This window comes from Lissotriton vulgaris, chromosome 6 (assembly GCF_964263255.1).
Source record: "Lissotriton vulgaris chromosome 6, aLisVul1.2, whole genome shotgun sequence".
Lineage (NCBI taxonomy): Eukaryota > Metazoa > Chordata > Amphibia > Caudata > Salamandridae > Lissotriton > Lissotriton vulgaris.
Genome location: NC_141694.1, coordinates 1,802,035,177 through 1,802,050,102, shown reverse-complemented (window position 1 = coordinate 1,802,050,102; position 14,926 = coordinate 1,802,035,177). Strand labels below are relative to the sequence as shown.

Below are 14,926 nucleotides of genomic sequence, written 5' to 3'. Positions count from 1 at the left end.
ACCTCTTACTGTAGGCAGTGGATTCCAAATTTTTCACTGTTAGCAAAGCCATTGGTAGCTTTGACGGGGAAAAATGTTCCGAGTCCGGTGCCATGGTCTGATGAATGTCAAGAGAGTTTTATTGAGTTACGAAAAGCACTGTGTTCAGCTCCTGTATTGGGTACACCTGATTATAGCAAGCCATTCACGCTCTACGTTCACGAAAGAGAAGGTTGCGCGTTGAGTGTTCTGACACAGAAGTTTGGTGATAAACAACGCCCTTGTGCGTATTTCTCATCAACACTAGATCCGGTAGCTAGAGCATTGCCTAGTTGTTTGAGGGCTACAGCGGCAGCTGCAGCTTCCATTCGACAATCTGCTGGTTTGGTGATGAACAATATGCTAGTGGTCATGGTTCCTCATGCAGTGGATACACTCATGAACCGAACGAAGACACAACACCTTACTAGTGCGAGATTATCTGGTTACGAGCTGACGTTATTAGCGAGTCATATTCAGATCAAAAGATGCAATGTATTGAATCCAGCAACATTGTTGCCGACTGATCAAGAGTCGAGTGATTCTGAGCCACATGACTGTTATTTCAAAACGGAGGAAGAGACAAAAGGTCGTATCGACTTAAGGGATACTCCCCTATCCGACCCGGATGGTACGCTGTATGTGGACGGGTCATGTTTTAAATTGGAGAATGGTGATGTGACTGCTGCCTACGCGGTAACGACTTTGAAGACGATTGTGGAGACTGCAAGAGTGAGTCAGAATTCTGCCCAAGCTGCAGAATTAATAGCTCTTACGAGAGCGTGTGTTTTAGCTGAGGGAAAGAGAGTGAATGTGTTTACAGATAGTCAATACGCATTTGGCGTGGCCCATAGTTTTGGCCGGTTGTGGAGAGAAAGGGGTTTCATTACGTCCCATGGGACTAAGATTCAACATGGTCAGCTAGTTAACGACTTGTTAGAATCTCTAACCTTGCCGACTGAAGTTGCGATTGTGAAGTGCAGTGCTCATAAAGCAATCACGGATGATGTTGGTCGGGGAAATGCCTTTGCTGATGAAACCGCTAAACAGACAGCTAGAGACATGATGAGTAGAATGTATGTTGCTACGTCTGCAAGATGGATTGCTGAGTCTGGAATGTGTGAGGACACAATGGAAAGTGTGAAAGAGATTCAGAAAGAAGCGACTGAGGAAGAGAAACGCGTATGGAGAGAAAGTACGGGCAAATTGGACTCGAATGGATGTTGGATCGATTTGACAGAACAGCAGCGTTGGATGTTGCCTGATGCGTATGTGTTTGCAGTAGTGACGATGGCGCATGGAGTGGCGCACATAAGTTCTAAAGGGATATGTAAGATGTTAGCTCCGGTCTGGAAGAATGAGGGAATCAGTAAGTGTGCAGAGAGAGTGGTGAAAAATTGTATGGTGTGCTTGATGCATAATCCTGGCAAGGGAACTCCAACTCCAGCTGGTCATTTTGCTCCTCCTTCCTGTCCCTTTGAAGTAATACAGTTAGACTTCATTCACATGGAACGCTGCAACAATTTAAAATACGTCCTGGTGGTAGTTTGTGCTTTTTCCAGGTGGATAGAAGCATACCCACTAAAGGACAACACTGCTTTATCAACTGCCAAAATTCTTCTCAAAGAATTTTTCCCTAGGTATGGAATGCCACGGATTGTATGGTCAGATAACGGAAGTGAGTTTATAGGGAAAGTTATGCAGAGTGTGTGTGCTGGTCTAGGATTGAAACAAAAATTTCACAGTGCGAACCATCCCCAGTCTGCTGGTTTAGTCGAGGGTTACAATGGCACCCTCAAGCTTAAAATAGCCAAAATACAAGCATCCACAGGTTTGGCTTGGCCAGACGCACTTCCTTTGGCCTTGTTATCAACAAGAGCAACAGTGCATTCTAGAATAGGGCTTTCTCCATATGAGATTGTGTTTGGCCGCCCGGCAAATGTCTGGGGTGTGCCAAGGCCTAAACAATTCTGTTCCATTGAATATCCTATGTTGATAGACTACCTTTATGACTTGACTGCTAAATTAAGTCTTATTCATCAACAGGTTTTTGATGCTTTGCCAAAGCCTCCGGAGAGTCCAGGGCATCAACTGAAACCGGGTGACTTCATTGTGGTCCGGAACTTCGCGAGGACAAAGAATCTTCAGCCTCGCTACATCGGCCCCTTCCAAATCCTGCTGGCAACGAGGACAGCTGTACGTGTTGCTGGCCGTAAGCACTGGATCCACGCTTCTCACGTAAAACGTGTTCCACTGCCGCTGCCCTACGACGACTGGGTGAAGAAGGGAATTGGTGCCTCCGAATCTGAAATAACTCCGAGATTTGTCCCTTTCAGCGATGCCGATTTAATTACTGACACTTTGAAACTTGACTCTCCTCCTGAAAAGACTGCTTTGAGCATTGAACATTTGTCTCCAGCATCAAAAGAAACTTTGCCATCTGCGAACTTAAACTCTACAACAGCTGCTAGTGATACACTATTTTCTGATCAAACAGTACCAGCGAAGAAGAGATACAACCTTAGAAGCCATAAAACGAACTAATAAAGCAGGCAACTGCATATTGTGATTTTGATATTTATATACTTTGGACTTTTTGCTTTTCAGCCAGGAAGTTTGCTATTGTTTATTGTTTTTAATAAATTGCCTTGCCGTCTGGGTAGCCGTAGGGTCGTGGCTGTGTGCCTAGTTTGAATTTGCAGGGGTCTGACACAAGGTCGATCTTTCTGTTAGTTTTGGGAACTCCCAGGGCTGACAGAGGCATTTTCATCTACGTACACATCATCAGTGGTCGCGAGCGGATTGTAGAAGATGGAACTTCCTGCGCTGCAACGAGAAAATGTGATTTACGTTCGCAGAAACAGACTAAATAGAATTCTTCACAGCAAATGTTTCTTGATGCAATGTGCCATTACATTTTTGATTGTTTTAGCAACATTGGTGGGTGGAATTGTCTTTAGCATAAATTTGATTTTTGTGCCAGTTTCTACAGTGCCTCCCCTTGATCCAGCTATTTCTACTGTTTCTTCTATACACTCTTTTCACTCATTTCCAGAACATGAGCAAGCTCGACGCTCAGAATTCATTAATAATACTTTTGTACAGCTCTTGCACCAACACCAACTGGTAGTTAACACTACAGACTGCTGGGTGTGTGGCTTGATACCTCACACTATGGATAAAGGTATTCCCTATTTGGTTTTGCCTTTCAGCTATAATGGATCATTTCAGGCCTTCCAAACCATCTTTGCTTATGCCCTTGAAACCTATCCTCCACGTCCACCACGTTCCACTAAATATAACTCTGCCAACAAAGCCTTAGTCCAGGGAATTATTGACATGGTCAAGGACGTCAATAATACTCCATCTTACCCTAGAGACGAATTGCGAGTATATTTAAGTTGGAATACTTCAGAGTATCGCCTTAGTTTAGGAGAAAGCAAGCGTAAAAGCTCAACTCCAATCTGGGTCGTACCTCACCGAGGTCAGGTCTGTCTGCAAGGTAATGGGAGAAATCCGAGAGCTCAGCTAGGGAGGAGTGAGTGCGTAGAGACTTATGTGTTTTCGGCTAACTCCTCCCCTGCCTTCCTCACTGCTAGGGGTACCTACTTCATTTGTCAAGACAGAGCTTATACATGGTTGCCTGCCGACTTCTCAGGATCATGTTATATTGCTCGATTGTTGCCTCCGACATACACTGCTTCACCGGATTATCACAGAACAAGAGTAGCTAGAGGTGTTTTCAGCAAGGAAGATACCGCTGGTCAGGAAGCTGGAGACTTCTTCAAAGGCTTCCTTCCGTTCTGGGGGCCTATGGCCAATAGTAGAAACATACGTCAGCTAACACGGGTAGTTGAATCTACTATTACCGAAACTGCTGGTGCCCTTAGCAATCTGACAGCTGAGCTTCAGGCGGATAGGCTCATGACATTGCAGAACCGTATGGTTCTAGATGTTATACTTGCAGATCGAGGTGGGGTATGCAGAATGATCCAATCGAGCTGCTGTGTCTTTATTCCTAATAATGCTCCAACAGTTTACGAGGCGATCTCTAAGTTGCACAAGATTTCGGACTCCATACATGTAGACAAGGGAAACTGGTCCTTCATGGAGTGGGTTTGGACTCTGATCTCAGCGTGGGGATGGAAGGTTCTAATGGTCATTGGTGTCATCTTAGTATTCCTATTCTCATGTTGTCTGATTATCCAGTGTGGTCCTGCTCTGTGTAGTCTTTGTGCTGCAACTTGTCTCAGAAAACCACCTGCGTTTGGAGAAAAGACACGAGAAAGGATGATGATACAACAACATGTCACTGACCTGATGAACATAGAACTAGATTCAGACATAGATTGAGTAATTGCCTATGTAAGGGCAAAAGGAGGGTCTGAGGTTCCGTGACGGTTCCGTGACGACTTGAACCCGTGTTTTCAAGTTTGTCGGAAATACATAAAAATGATATCAGTGAACCGCAAATGATCCATTTAGTATATCCTAGTGTTTTCGCTACGCTACGAGTAAGAGCACTCCTGTTATGAACACATTTCTGATCTACCCATGGCATCCATCTTAGATCGTGGCCGCCATTTTGTGGTTCCTTGCCCTCACATATGCAATAGCCTCTGATCATTTCATTCACTCCACTTTGATTAAGGACACGTAGCCTCAGCCGGAGATTCACCTCTTACGTGACACGTGCACCTTAAACCAGATCACGCTGAAGCTGCATGACTTGACACAGGCTGCCTCCTCTGCCCGAGGCCAGCCCACCTGAACTGGTTTTCCTGTCCATTGTCCTGATCATGATTAGGCGGCCGAAGCCGGTAGCCTTGCCCATTTACAACCCACAAACATCTCTTATCCCGCTTTTCTATCTTCTGCACCTGGCTCTGCTCCTTTCCTTCTGGGCCTTTATTAGGGGGAGGTAACGAACTTTACGATGAGGCGGTCCGGCTCTTGAATACAATATTGACAAGGGATTGTGATGGACTGGTGGGAACCCCTCTTCGTGGATCTTGGTATCAGATATTATCGACAGTTCCTGTGTAACGCCAAATATTTATTGTTTAGAGACACAAAAGGTTTGGGAATGTACCGACATGTGAAATATTTGCCTAGAGCACAATTTTTAGTATATAAGGAGCAACCCACTTTGTACAAATCGAACAGTCTCCTGAATTCTGCCCGTGTGTAGATTCTGTGACTTCTGTGTCCCTGCAGTAATAAACCTTTGGTCTTTGACGCCACCATCGAGAAGCCCGTGTTTCTGTTCATTTGTGCACCAAGGCAGGTGGGACTCCGGGGTCTTTGGGTGTTGTACCCTGACACCTCTGGACGGAACCAAAAAGTCCAGAACTCCAGGGTGAGACCAGCCTTTTCTCTTTCTCCGATCACTCTTCAGTGTGGATGCTGAAAGCTAGGTGCAGAAAGCTCACATCTCTTTGTGCCTTTGCTGTGGGTGTTCCACATTGGAGACTACCCTGAAGTGAAGTGCATCACTCCACACATATATTAATTTAGTGACTTTGAAGGTTCAGCCTGTCGAGGATTGTGATTATTCCTTGAGGGAAGTAGTCACTCAACCCCAAAAAATAGAATTTTCCCAAGTTTGCCAACATTGCAGGAGTTGTGACTGTCCAGGAAGAGCCAGAGCAGTGAGACTCTAGTGCTGGTGAGGTCAATGAGAAAAAGGAGGATGGAGGAGAGCTCTCTTCATACCCCAGGTATTGGTTGGTATTGAACTCTCCTGATTTTGGTTCCGGGTAGGAATCACAGAATCACAGCTGCTAAGTGCCACTACTCCACGAGCTGCTACTGCTGCTTGTCCAACGGTACTGCGGAACAAATGAGTGTCACCAGGGCTCAACCCCCGCCACTCTGCCCCATGGAAGTGTGACCTCAGCTCATCCTTTGCTGCTGTGACCAAATGACGAGTTGGACAACTTGAGTCTTAGACCTCAAGGGCATCTGTTGTTGGCACCCACTGCCAATCAGGACTGCAACCTCTCTGTGACAGGAAGAGGCCACATCTATCCAAAATCCTTCACTCTGTCCCAGAGGCAGGAGAGGTACCGCACCCTGGCCTTAGCAATAAGGTGCATTGATACACACTGTGGCGGGAGCCCAGAAACTATTGTGAACAGTGATACACTTTGTGCATTGAACATGTTAATGAAGGTTAATCTGTAACTGAGCCTTTTATCAAGGTATGGTAAAAATTCTCACCATTAGGGAAGAGCAGACTTGATGAGAGAAGAGGAAGCTACGGTGACAGGAATAGAATTGTGTATTAAGGAATAGTTAGCCCTATACCCAGTTCACTAAATTGTGCCTGCTCATCATGTATAGTATTTAGTTTTAGTCTGTAATATTGTACTTTTCTATTTTAAAAGTAAAATAATAGGTTGGGCAATCAGATATTATGTGCCTGTTGGATTACTTGGCTCTAAACTTGGGCTCTCCCATACTTTCTTCTTGAGAAACCTGTGACTGCACGCCATCGCTACCACTGAGAATCAAGTACTGAAGGATTTGTACTTTGCCACTTTGTAGACCCATAGTAGAAGGGCACCGAGCCATCAGTGGCAAATGGTTCAACACCCATGGTCGAGGCCCAGTAGCACCTACTTGCCGTGTGGCAAACTCCCCTGCCCATATCAGGATCTGACGGAGAGAGTAGAAGAGGCACAGAATTGGAGATGGCAAAACAGAAAGAGTCTGATAATAAGGATAGAGATGGTGAAAAAGATAGAATGGGAGCCAGAAAGAGAGGACTGGGAGACTGCTGGGCAGATAGGGAGAAAGTGAATAGTGGGCAGAAAAAGAGAGAAAGGAGGGAGACAGAAAGAATGAATTAGTTTCAGAGAGAAAATTAAATAACTCTTTTATTGTGCTAACAATAGGCAGTTTGTTCAATGTAAAGTTGGGGAACCCAAAGAGAATGCCTTGAATTGAATGAAAAGGCGATTAGGTCCTGGGATTTGACCACAGCAATTAAAGCCCAGATTAAAGAGACACTTTTCTGATTGTTAGAATAATTTTCAGCACAAAGCAGAGCATCACAAGTAGAGTAGTCAGACGTGGAGTCAAAAAAGGAGAGCTAAAGTATAGAGAAAGCTAAAGCGAGACCAAAGTAGAATAGAGAGAGCAAGAGAAAGATAAGGAGAAGAGCATTCTTGAAACAATTGAAAATATATGAATTAGACATTAAAGGTCCAAGATGCATAATCACAGCCACAGCAAAGAGGTAAATGCAAAATATAACATATCACAAGGCAATATCTAAAGCTAAACAAAACATGCCTCTGCACACATTCGTAATGAGGCCTACACGGGCCAATATTAAGACATCTGGGAACACCAAAACAATGGAAACTAGTGATATGCTGCTTATTGGTGCCTGTACTTATCCCACTACCTGCAAACTATGGGATGCCACCTGGAACCAGGAGATCCACCAGAAACAACTATCACACTATTCCCCATCACTACAACAATACCCACCCATACTACACCATTAACCACTAACACTAAAACAATAACCACCTACACTACACCAATAATCACTAATACTACAACCATAACTGCCAATGTAGCCAGCAGAAAGGCACTATGCCATGTGGCCTGCAGGTCCAGGACAAGTTATTACAGCCGTGAGAGCTGAACCAATGTAAACGACACATCAAGACCCAAGTTGTAGATTCAAATTCAAGAGACAATGCCATCCGAGGAAACCCCCACATCCATTCATCTGAGACATGGGACCAAGTTTAACTGTTATGATAGAGGTTGTACTATGAAAGAGGGTGCCAAACAGTGTAATCCACTCTCCAGTCCACCTGAATACATTCACACAAATGCTCATAAGCAAGACCTCCGCTCCATCCTTGCAAAACACAATTCAGCTGCATAAGTATCACAAAGAATTAGCATCAATTGACTGGCTGAAACTCCCAACCCACTCATGTAACATTCAAATATCTATAACTTCCTTTATATAGTTGCACAAAGTGGTGCACAGGGCACATCAAGCGCTCAGCATTAAACATTTGTGTTGTTTAAAAATGAGCAATCAGCACAAATGACAGGTAGAGATGAGGCAACGACACAGAGACAGGATGTAGCTCCCAGTCCTTGTTTGAAGGACAGAGCAAGGACACCACAAGCTTTGAAGTGCAACTCTTCCTGGTTCTTTTAGAAGTCATGGAAGAGGTATGTGCCAGCTCTAGAACAAATGGACATCAAGTTAAGCAAATAATCTTGCAGAAGTGCTGGAGACAACAAGGGGGTTATTGACTAAGGGTTCACATGAGCACTCACATTGCACAAAGCGATCACGCATTGTGTTGATGTACTTAAAACCCTCTGGTGCAGCTCAAAATTGTGTTGAGCCACGTGAGCAGTCATGCAATCCTTAGTAAACGAGGAACGAAATGACATAATAGAATAGAAAAAGGGTTTAGCACTTGGTGTGACAAGGAATATAGTTGTGAGATCTTAGAAGATGACGTAAATGGACAAGGTAAACACATTTACTAGGAAATTAAAATGGGCGTAGAGTCACACGGAGGTCCAATTCATATAACTGTCCACTAGCAGGAAGGTCCATTCTGTTAAAATCCATCTCAGAGTTTACGGTGTAAATGGAAAGGTCATACAGTCAGTGACCAATGTATGGAATGACAGGGTTCATGTCCTAAAAAACAGAAGTTTACTACAACCATATAAGGAGGAAGTAGTAGAGGGTTAGCAAACCGTTTGAGAGCACTCTGTAGAAAATGTGAATAGCACATTGTCCCTTTATTAATCAAACAGTGGACAATGGCTTCTTAATCACATTATTGCTGCTATGGTGGCCAGCAATGAATTCGTAGTAATGCATGCAGGCTTGATGGGAAAAAATAATTAAAGCTGGAATGTCTGAATTGTTATTAACTGCCTACTTGCATATCTGGCATGGTGTCCTCATTTGATTGCAGTTCGTTCCAGCAGTAGGGCCAGCCTACTTACCTTGAGGAGACTCAGAAAATAAGTAGTATAAGCAACTGTGTTTTCTTGAGGACTAATAAGAAAGTAAATAGTTTAGAAAATGTACAATCGATTGAAAAAATAAAGTAAATAATAAGCAAATGCGGAAATGCCCAGGTAACAAATGGTTTGCCGTTTGAGTAATCAATTTAGTTTAACTACATGTCTGTGATATGTATGCGTATACATAAAATAGATAAAAAAGGTGCTTGGTGTATAAATTGATCGCACAGCATGTATTTACAAAGAGCAAACTTATATCATAAAAGCTTTTATCCATTTCTGAAAATCACATAAACTTTTGAGGACAACTGTCTAAGTGGCAAAAAGGGGATTTTGAATTTTTATTGAGATCTCCAGTGTCATCCCCCGTGTGTGTTTCGACCCATTCAGGTTTCGGAGGACTTCATCAGAACAAGTGAAATATGGACTGAGTGCAGCACAGATATGGAAGAAGGAATCTAACTGGAGTAGACTTGCACTGGGTTTAAAACATGTCAGGTTGGCATGATGAAGTCAATTGGAGGTAGTGGAAAAATAAATTGAACACACTGGGTAACAGTAGGACAGTTCTACTTAGTGGGAGGCACACCAGAGTCATTTTGCTTTGTAGGAACTACTGAATTCTATTTCAATTGATTCTTCAATCAATGAATTTATGCTATACCCTTTGGCTTGTCATTCATCCTTATGAAACAGAATTTCTTATAATAATCATGTGATTGTAAGCACATTGTTATCTAACCAGCACCAAATTTAATGTGCAGGACCTTAGGTGTTGTCCTTTCCATACCACTTGCAAGTCAGACATCTCTGCCGTGCGATAGGGACATCATGACAGTGTCGGTCACCGTGAGTCCACCATATAGAGCACTGTTCATGATGCATTTGTCCAATAATGTGCCCATACATGCATAAAACGAATGAAAGCCATGTGTATATTTCACTGTACAGCAATCTGCCTAGATCTATGTGCCTTACTGGTTCTCCGTGCAGAAAAATCAGCACTGAACTCTTAAATAAATATAAGGCAGTTGATCTAGCAATCACTTCATTCTGCCTCCTCGTGTGAGAACTCTGGGAGACATGGAACGCCATTGTGGGGAAGCAAAGAAACCCTTGAGTACCATCGATGAGGCATCAGTGGTGACCGACCAGATTACAGTGTGGTGGACTTCAATAGTTTCCGGTTCATGGTTCTATGTGGGAGTGACGTGATTTAGTGGCTAAAGAAAAAGGTGCTTCCCGGAGTGGATGGTTTCTCTCTCTCTCTCTCTCTCTCTCTCTCTCTCTCTCTATCTCTCTCTATCTCTCTCTCTCTTTCTCTCGCTTTCTCTTTCAAACGCACACAGACACACACAAATACTCCCACACACACACACACAATAGATTTCATTTGATTTGATTTTTAGATTTATAAAGCGCAACGAATGCCCAGAGGCGTCTTGGCGCTGAGGACTGAGAGGGTAGTGCAAGATTGTGTGACAGAGAAGAATTAGAGATCTGCTAGGAATAACCATGTTTTAGTGATTTCCAGAATGCTGTAAGATCCAGGCTGTTTTTAATTGTTAGTGGTAGAAGATTCCAAAATGTTGCAGATCCTAGCAGGATCTCCTTCATCCCCAGCATGCCTGCTCGAACCTGGGGACTTGCAGCAGATTTAATTGAGCAGATATAAGGTTCCTAGACGGCACATAGTATTTTATCCGTGACGTCAAGTAAGAAGGGCCCCTTTCCTTGGAGCTCCTTAAACGTGATGCACAATAGAGGACAACTTAAATAGCTTGATAGTGTTAACGTGTTAACTTACTATTGATACCATTCTACAAAGCCAAGAAAAAGGATGGGGCAGATTTACAAGCAGCTTGCGATACTTTAACGCCGCCGTTGCATCACTCTTCTGATGCAGTGGCGTTGTAAACAATGCGCCAGGTTGCAGCACATTGGCAATGTGACGCATCTAGGGAGATGCGCCAGATTGTAAAGCCCTTCATCGCCTTATACCTGCGCCAGGTATAATGTATGCAGAGTGGGTGTTCTGACGCAAGAAAGCCTCGTAAAAGTGACACCGTGAAATCTACACAATTTCACTGTGTCACTTCTACGACGCCACTACGTCAAAACATTGCGCCTGTTTGAAGCAGGCATAAGGAGTGATGCAGCATAATAGGAATATGAGTCCAACAATGCGTTACCTTTACGACAATCCATGTGCCACAGTGCGCCGCATTGTAAATGTGACTGGTCCATGGTGGTGCAAGGGTTTTTTGTGTGATGCAATTGAACTGACACATCTCTGCTAAAATGCAGAGATGCTTCAGTTCTTGTAAATCTGCCCAATGTGTTTTGGTGTGTCAGTTTTCTAACAAGTGTCCCAATAGTTTGTGGTCCCATAGCAGAATATGCATAAACAGTATGAAAAACCATTTGCAATTATATCTTTATTGAATTAAACTGAAAGAAGACATTTGAAAATATTTTGAATCAAATTAACAAAGATAAATCCAGAATATAAATATGAACAGAATGAAGTGAACGAAAATTAATAGAATGAAATTAAACGAATGAAAGAAAATGAACAGCATAATTTCAGTGTGGTAATTTGAACTAGAAGTTCACGCTACAACTATTAAAGAACAATTGGTGTGTATTCAATGCATTGATTTAGGAGCGCTCCAATACTCAATTAAATTTGTTGATATATTGAATATGGCTAATAATAGGATCTTGATTAAATGCCTTCATTTGCCAAGAATGTGTGGCTCCGGGTCAGCAAAGACCTGCACTTCACAAAGCGTGAGCCACTCCTTTCTGCCTCGTATAATGACGTTCACATAGCGCCCGACCATTCCATGGCAGTAGAATGTCTGGGTGGCACCAGCTCCGATGCCGGAAATGTAGGCGCACCTGGGAAAGCAATAAACAGACAAAGATGATTAAATAATTCATCAAAGTGTGAAACAATCTGCTCTGTTTATATATAAATTATTCAAGGACATCAGTAATCAATGCGGTCACCGTACCCCTCAGCACCAAACCTCAGCGCCGTGATATCCTACCTAGGATGATTGTTAGCGCTTTATAAATAAATTAAATACAAATACAAATTAAATACAATACAATACATTTCAGAGCAAGTGTTGAAAGACAAGACGTTTGGTTTTTGGATTGTTCATGCACAGCAGGGCCGTACACTGGACCCAAAGCAGCCCTGGCAAGTGAGTGCAGCAAGCGAGCCTGACCACTACAAGGAGGGTTTGGGGGAGGTTCGCCCCCAAAAACATTTGGGCAAAAAATGACACATTCTACAACACAGTGTTCATTCTGTATTGAATGCTGTTAAAGCATAGTACATGATGACCTCACAATGCACCAGGATACAACAATCATCACTGGAGCCTTGCAAGGATTTCGTTCACTATCACCCTCCAACAGAGCCTCCCATGTCTCCCCAGCCCTTCTCTCACATGGATTTCGTTTGTTTTATAGCACTTCTGCTACCAGTGTAGGGTGTCTGAGCACTTTACATCACACACAAACACAGGGACAATAAATGTGTGGCTCAATGATTAGAGCGGCAGACCCTGATGCAGAGGTCTAGCCCGGGATCAGGGTTCAATTCCCCGCCTCGGCGGGTCTTGGGCTCAAAAATTTCATGGACCTGATAATTCTCGCCTCTGTGCCTATTCCAATCATGGAGTCCCGCTCTGCAACTCTGGGCAATAGCTTGCTTAATCTCCACAATGGCCCCCACAACTCTAAGGATGCCTGGCCTCCACCTTGGGGGTGCCCAGGAGTGGATGCCTCACAGGGAAAGCCAGGATGGGTTACACAGCGGTATTCGTACAAGCGCCTTGAGACCCTTGCGGGTGAGTAGTGCGCTATACAAGTATCAATTTATTATTAATGTATAGAAAACGCTAGAAAGACAGAGGGAATTACAAGGTGTAGGATTCATGTCATCCATACTTGTAGGCATTTTTTATTTTTTTTATTTAAGATTGCTTGGTGTGGAGAAGCACAAATCCAGGATTGAGAACGTAACATAGTGGTTAGTTAGGGTTAGCTTTACTTATAAGAATGTATTTCTACCCAAACAACCCCCCTTTGGAGCAACAATAGGTTAATGAGAAACTCAGAAAAAAATATAACTATCTAACCTGTACTATCTACTCTGTATGTAGCTCCTTGATGACACTGATAGCTCACTGCTAGATTGATTGTAACTGATGAACTGTACAATAACGAAAATATCTCTGTGACAAAAGCAGTTACCCACTAAGCATTGCAAATAAAATACTGTGATCTATACATACAAGATTTGATCAGCACTCAAGGAAAGGTATACAATAAATGAACATTTTCAGCAAGTTTCTCTTACTGTACAAATTGCTTTATTTTATGGCTATATCCAATAGTTCACAACATGGAGGCCTTAGTATGATAGAATTGCTTATCCAATCTCTTATCTCCATCACACATAAGGAATAGGTCATCACCAAAACCACATTAATACACGAGTGAACATATCTTACATAATGCAGGACACTATGGGAAACCTGTAGAGTAAGGTAATGTCGAGCATCATATTTACACATCAATATTTACAAAATCCACACCTATATACAAATTGAAATTGATACTTTATCATGTTCAATTTCCAATTAGCTTTTTGATTTAATAAAACATAATCAACAATTCTCTACACATTGATTATGGGAGATCATTCATCATTTCTCAAAGTCTGTTCTTCTATATATTGTAATCAAGAGGCTACATTCTGAAATATACATCATTGAATATTTCAAGGCAAAATATAGTTTCAAAACAAACATTGACAACAGTTATAATATCACCTAGCTGTTATTCTTCTGATAACCATGGAGGCCAAAGGGATATGCAGATTACGATCAGTTAAGCAAGGTCTGAACACTAATTCAGAAATGCATTACTTTTTGTAATGACCTTGCATCATCGGTGTTGTCATAAAATCATTGAATAATGGAAATATCCAGTGTTCTAATATGTATAATACACATGTCTTAACACTGTAAGATTATCAGGGATTGTGAAGCAATTGAAACTAAACTGTCTATTTGATTACCTTTTTGTCATGAGATCATTGTAGCATCTCTAGAAAGTTCCTAAACTTTGCAGTTAAAACTGAGGATGAGTTTTGGTCCTGCTTTTATAATTGTGGACACTGAACATAAATAATGCACGGCATAGTTTTCATGCTGAAATATAGACATTCAAGAATGCTTTTCCATCATGGTTAATGACCTTTGTATGTGGGTTTGATTATGGAAATAGACATGACTGGGATGATTGGCAAAATAAAGTCAATCTAAATGGATAGTAAATAATGTAATGAAGCAAAAGTAAAAATAATTAGGAATATATAAAAGCGTATGATTGCCACCTTGCAAACTAAGATTTGACCTATTTTTATTAGACTTCGGTAGTCTGAATTTGGCATTAAAATTATTGTCGTATGCATACTTAAGTGAAATGTATTTTAAATTTAATCCAAGAATATATTAGGATTTTATTAACATATTCGATAGAACGAGGAATATTACATGGCTATACCCTGTGAAGGATGTAGGGGAAAAACACTTTAAGATGGAAGCATCCCATTGCAACATCTAGGGCTGGATGTACGCATGCACCTGTATTGGCTTTGGAATAGTGTACTGAATATGAGTAAAACATACTGAAAGATGGCGGAACTGCATTTGTAGCACCAGGCGCATGCGTGGACTCGGGAAATAGGGTTTAAATGCCCGCATTCTTTTGAAACTCGTCTTGGTTGTTCGGACAAGAAGGGGAGCACATCGCTTGGACCATCATAATCGGTGAGCGCCTTTAGCTAGGAATTGAG

General features: G+C 42.3%; 2 protein-coding genes across 2 annotated transcripts in view; one reads left to right on the top strand and one right to left on the bottom strand.

Moving 5' to 3' along the window:
* LOC147709532 (fucolectin-like) overlaps nt 1-14,926 on the top strand; it is a 1,051,872-nt gene that overhangs the window by 392,142 nt on the left and 644,804 nt on the right. The gene's annotated exons all lie outside the window — the stretch shown is intronic.
* LOC147709535 (fucolectin-like) overlaps nt 11,469-14,926 on the bottom strand; it is a 237,364-nt gene continuing 233,906 nt past the window's right edge. Inside the window, exon 4 of the mRNA XM_086925509.1 lies at nt 11,469-11,949. Coding sequence (XP_086781635.1) covers nt 11,784-11,949 — 166 coding nt within the window. The 3' untranslated portion in view covers nt 11,469-11,783. The remainder of the gene's footprint in view (nt 11,950-14,926) is intronic.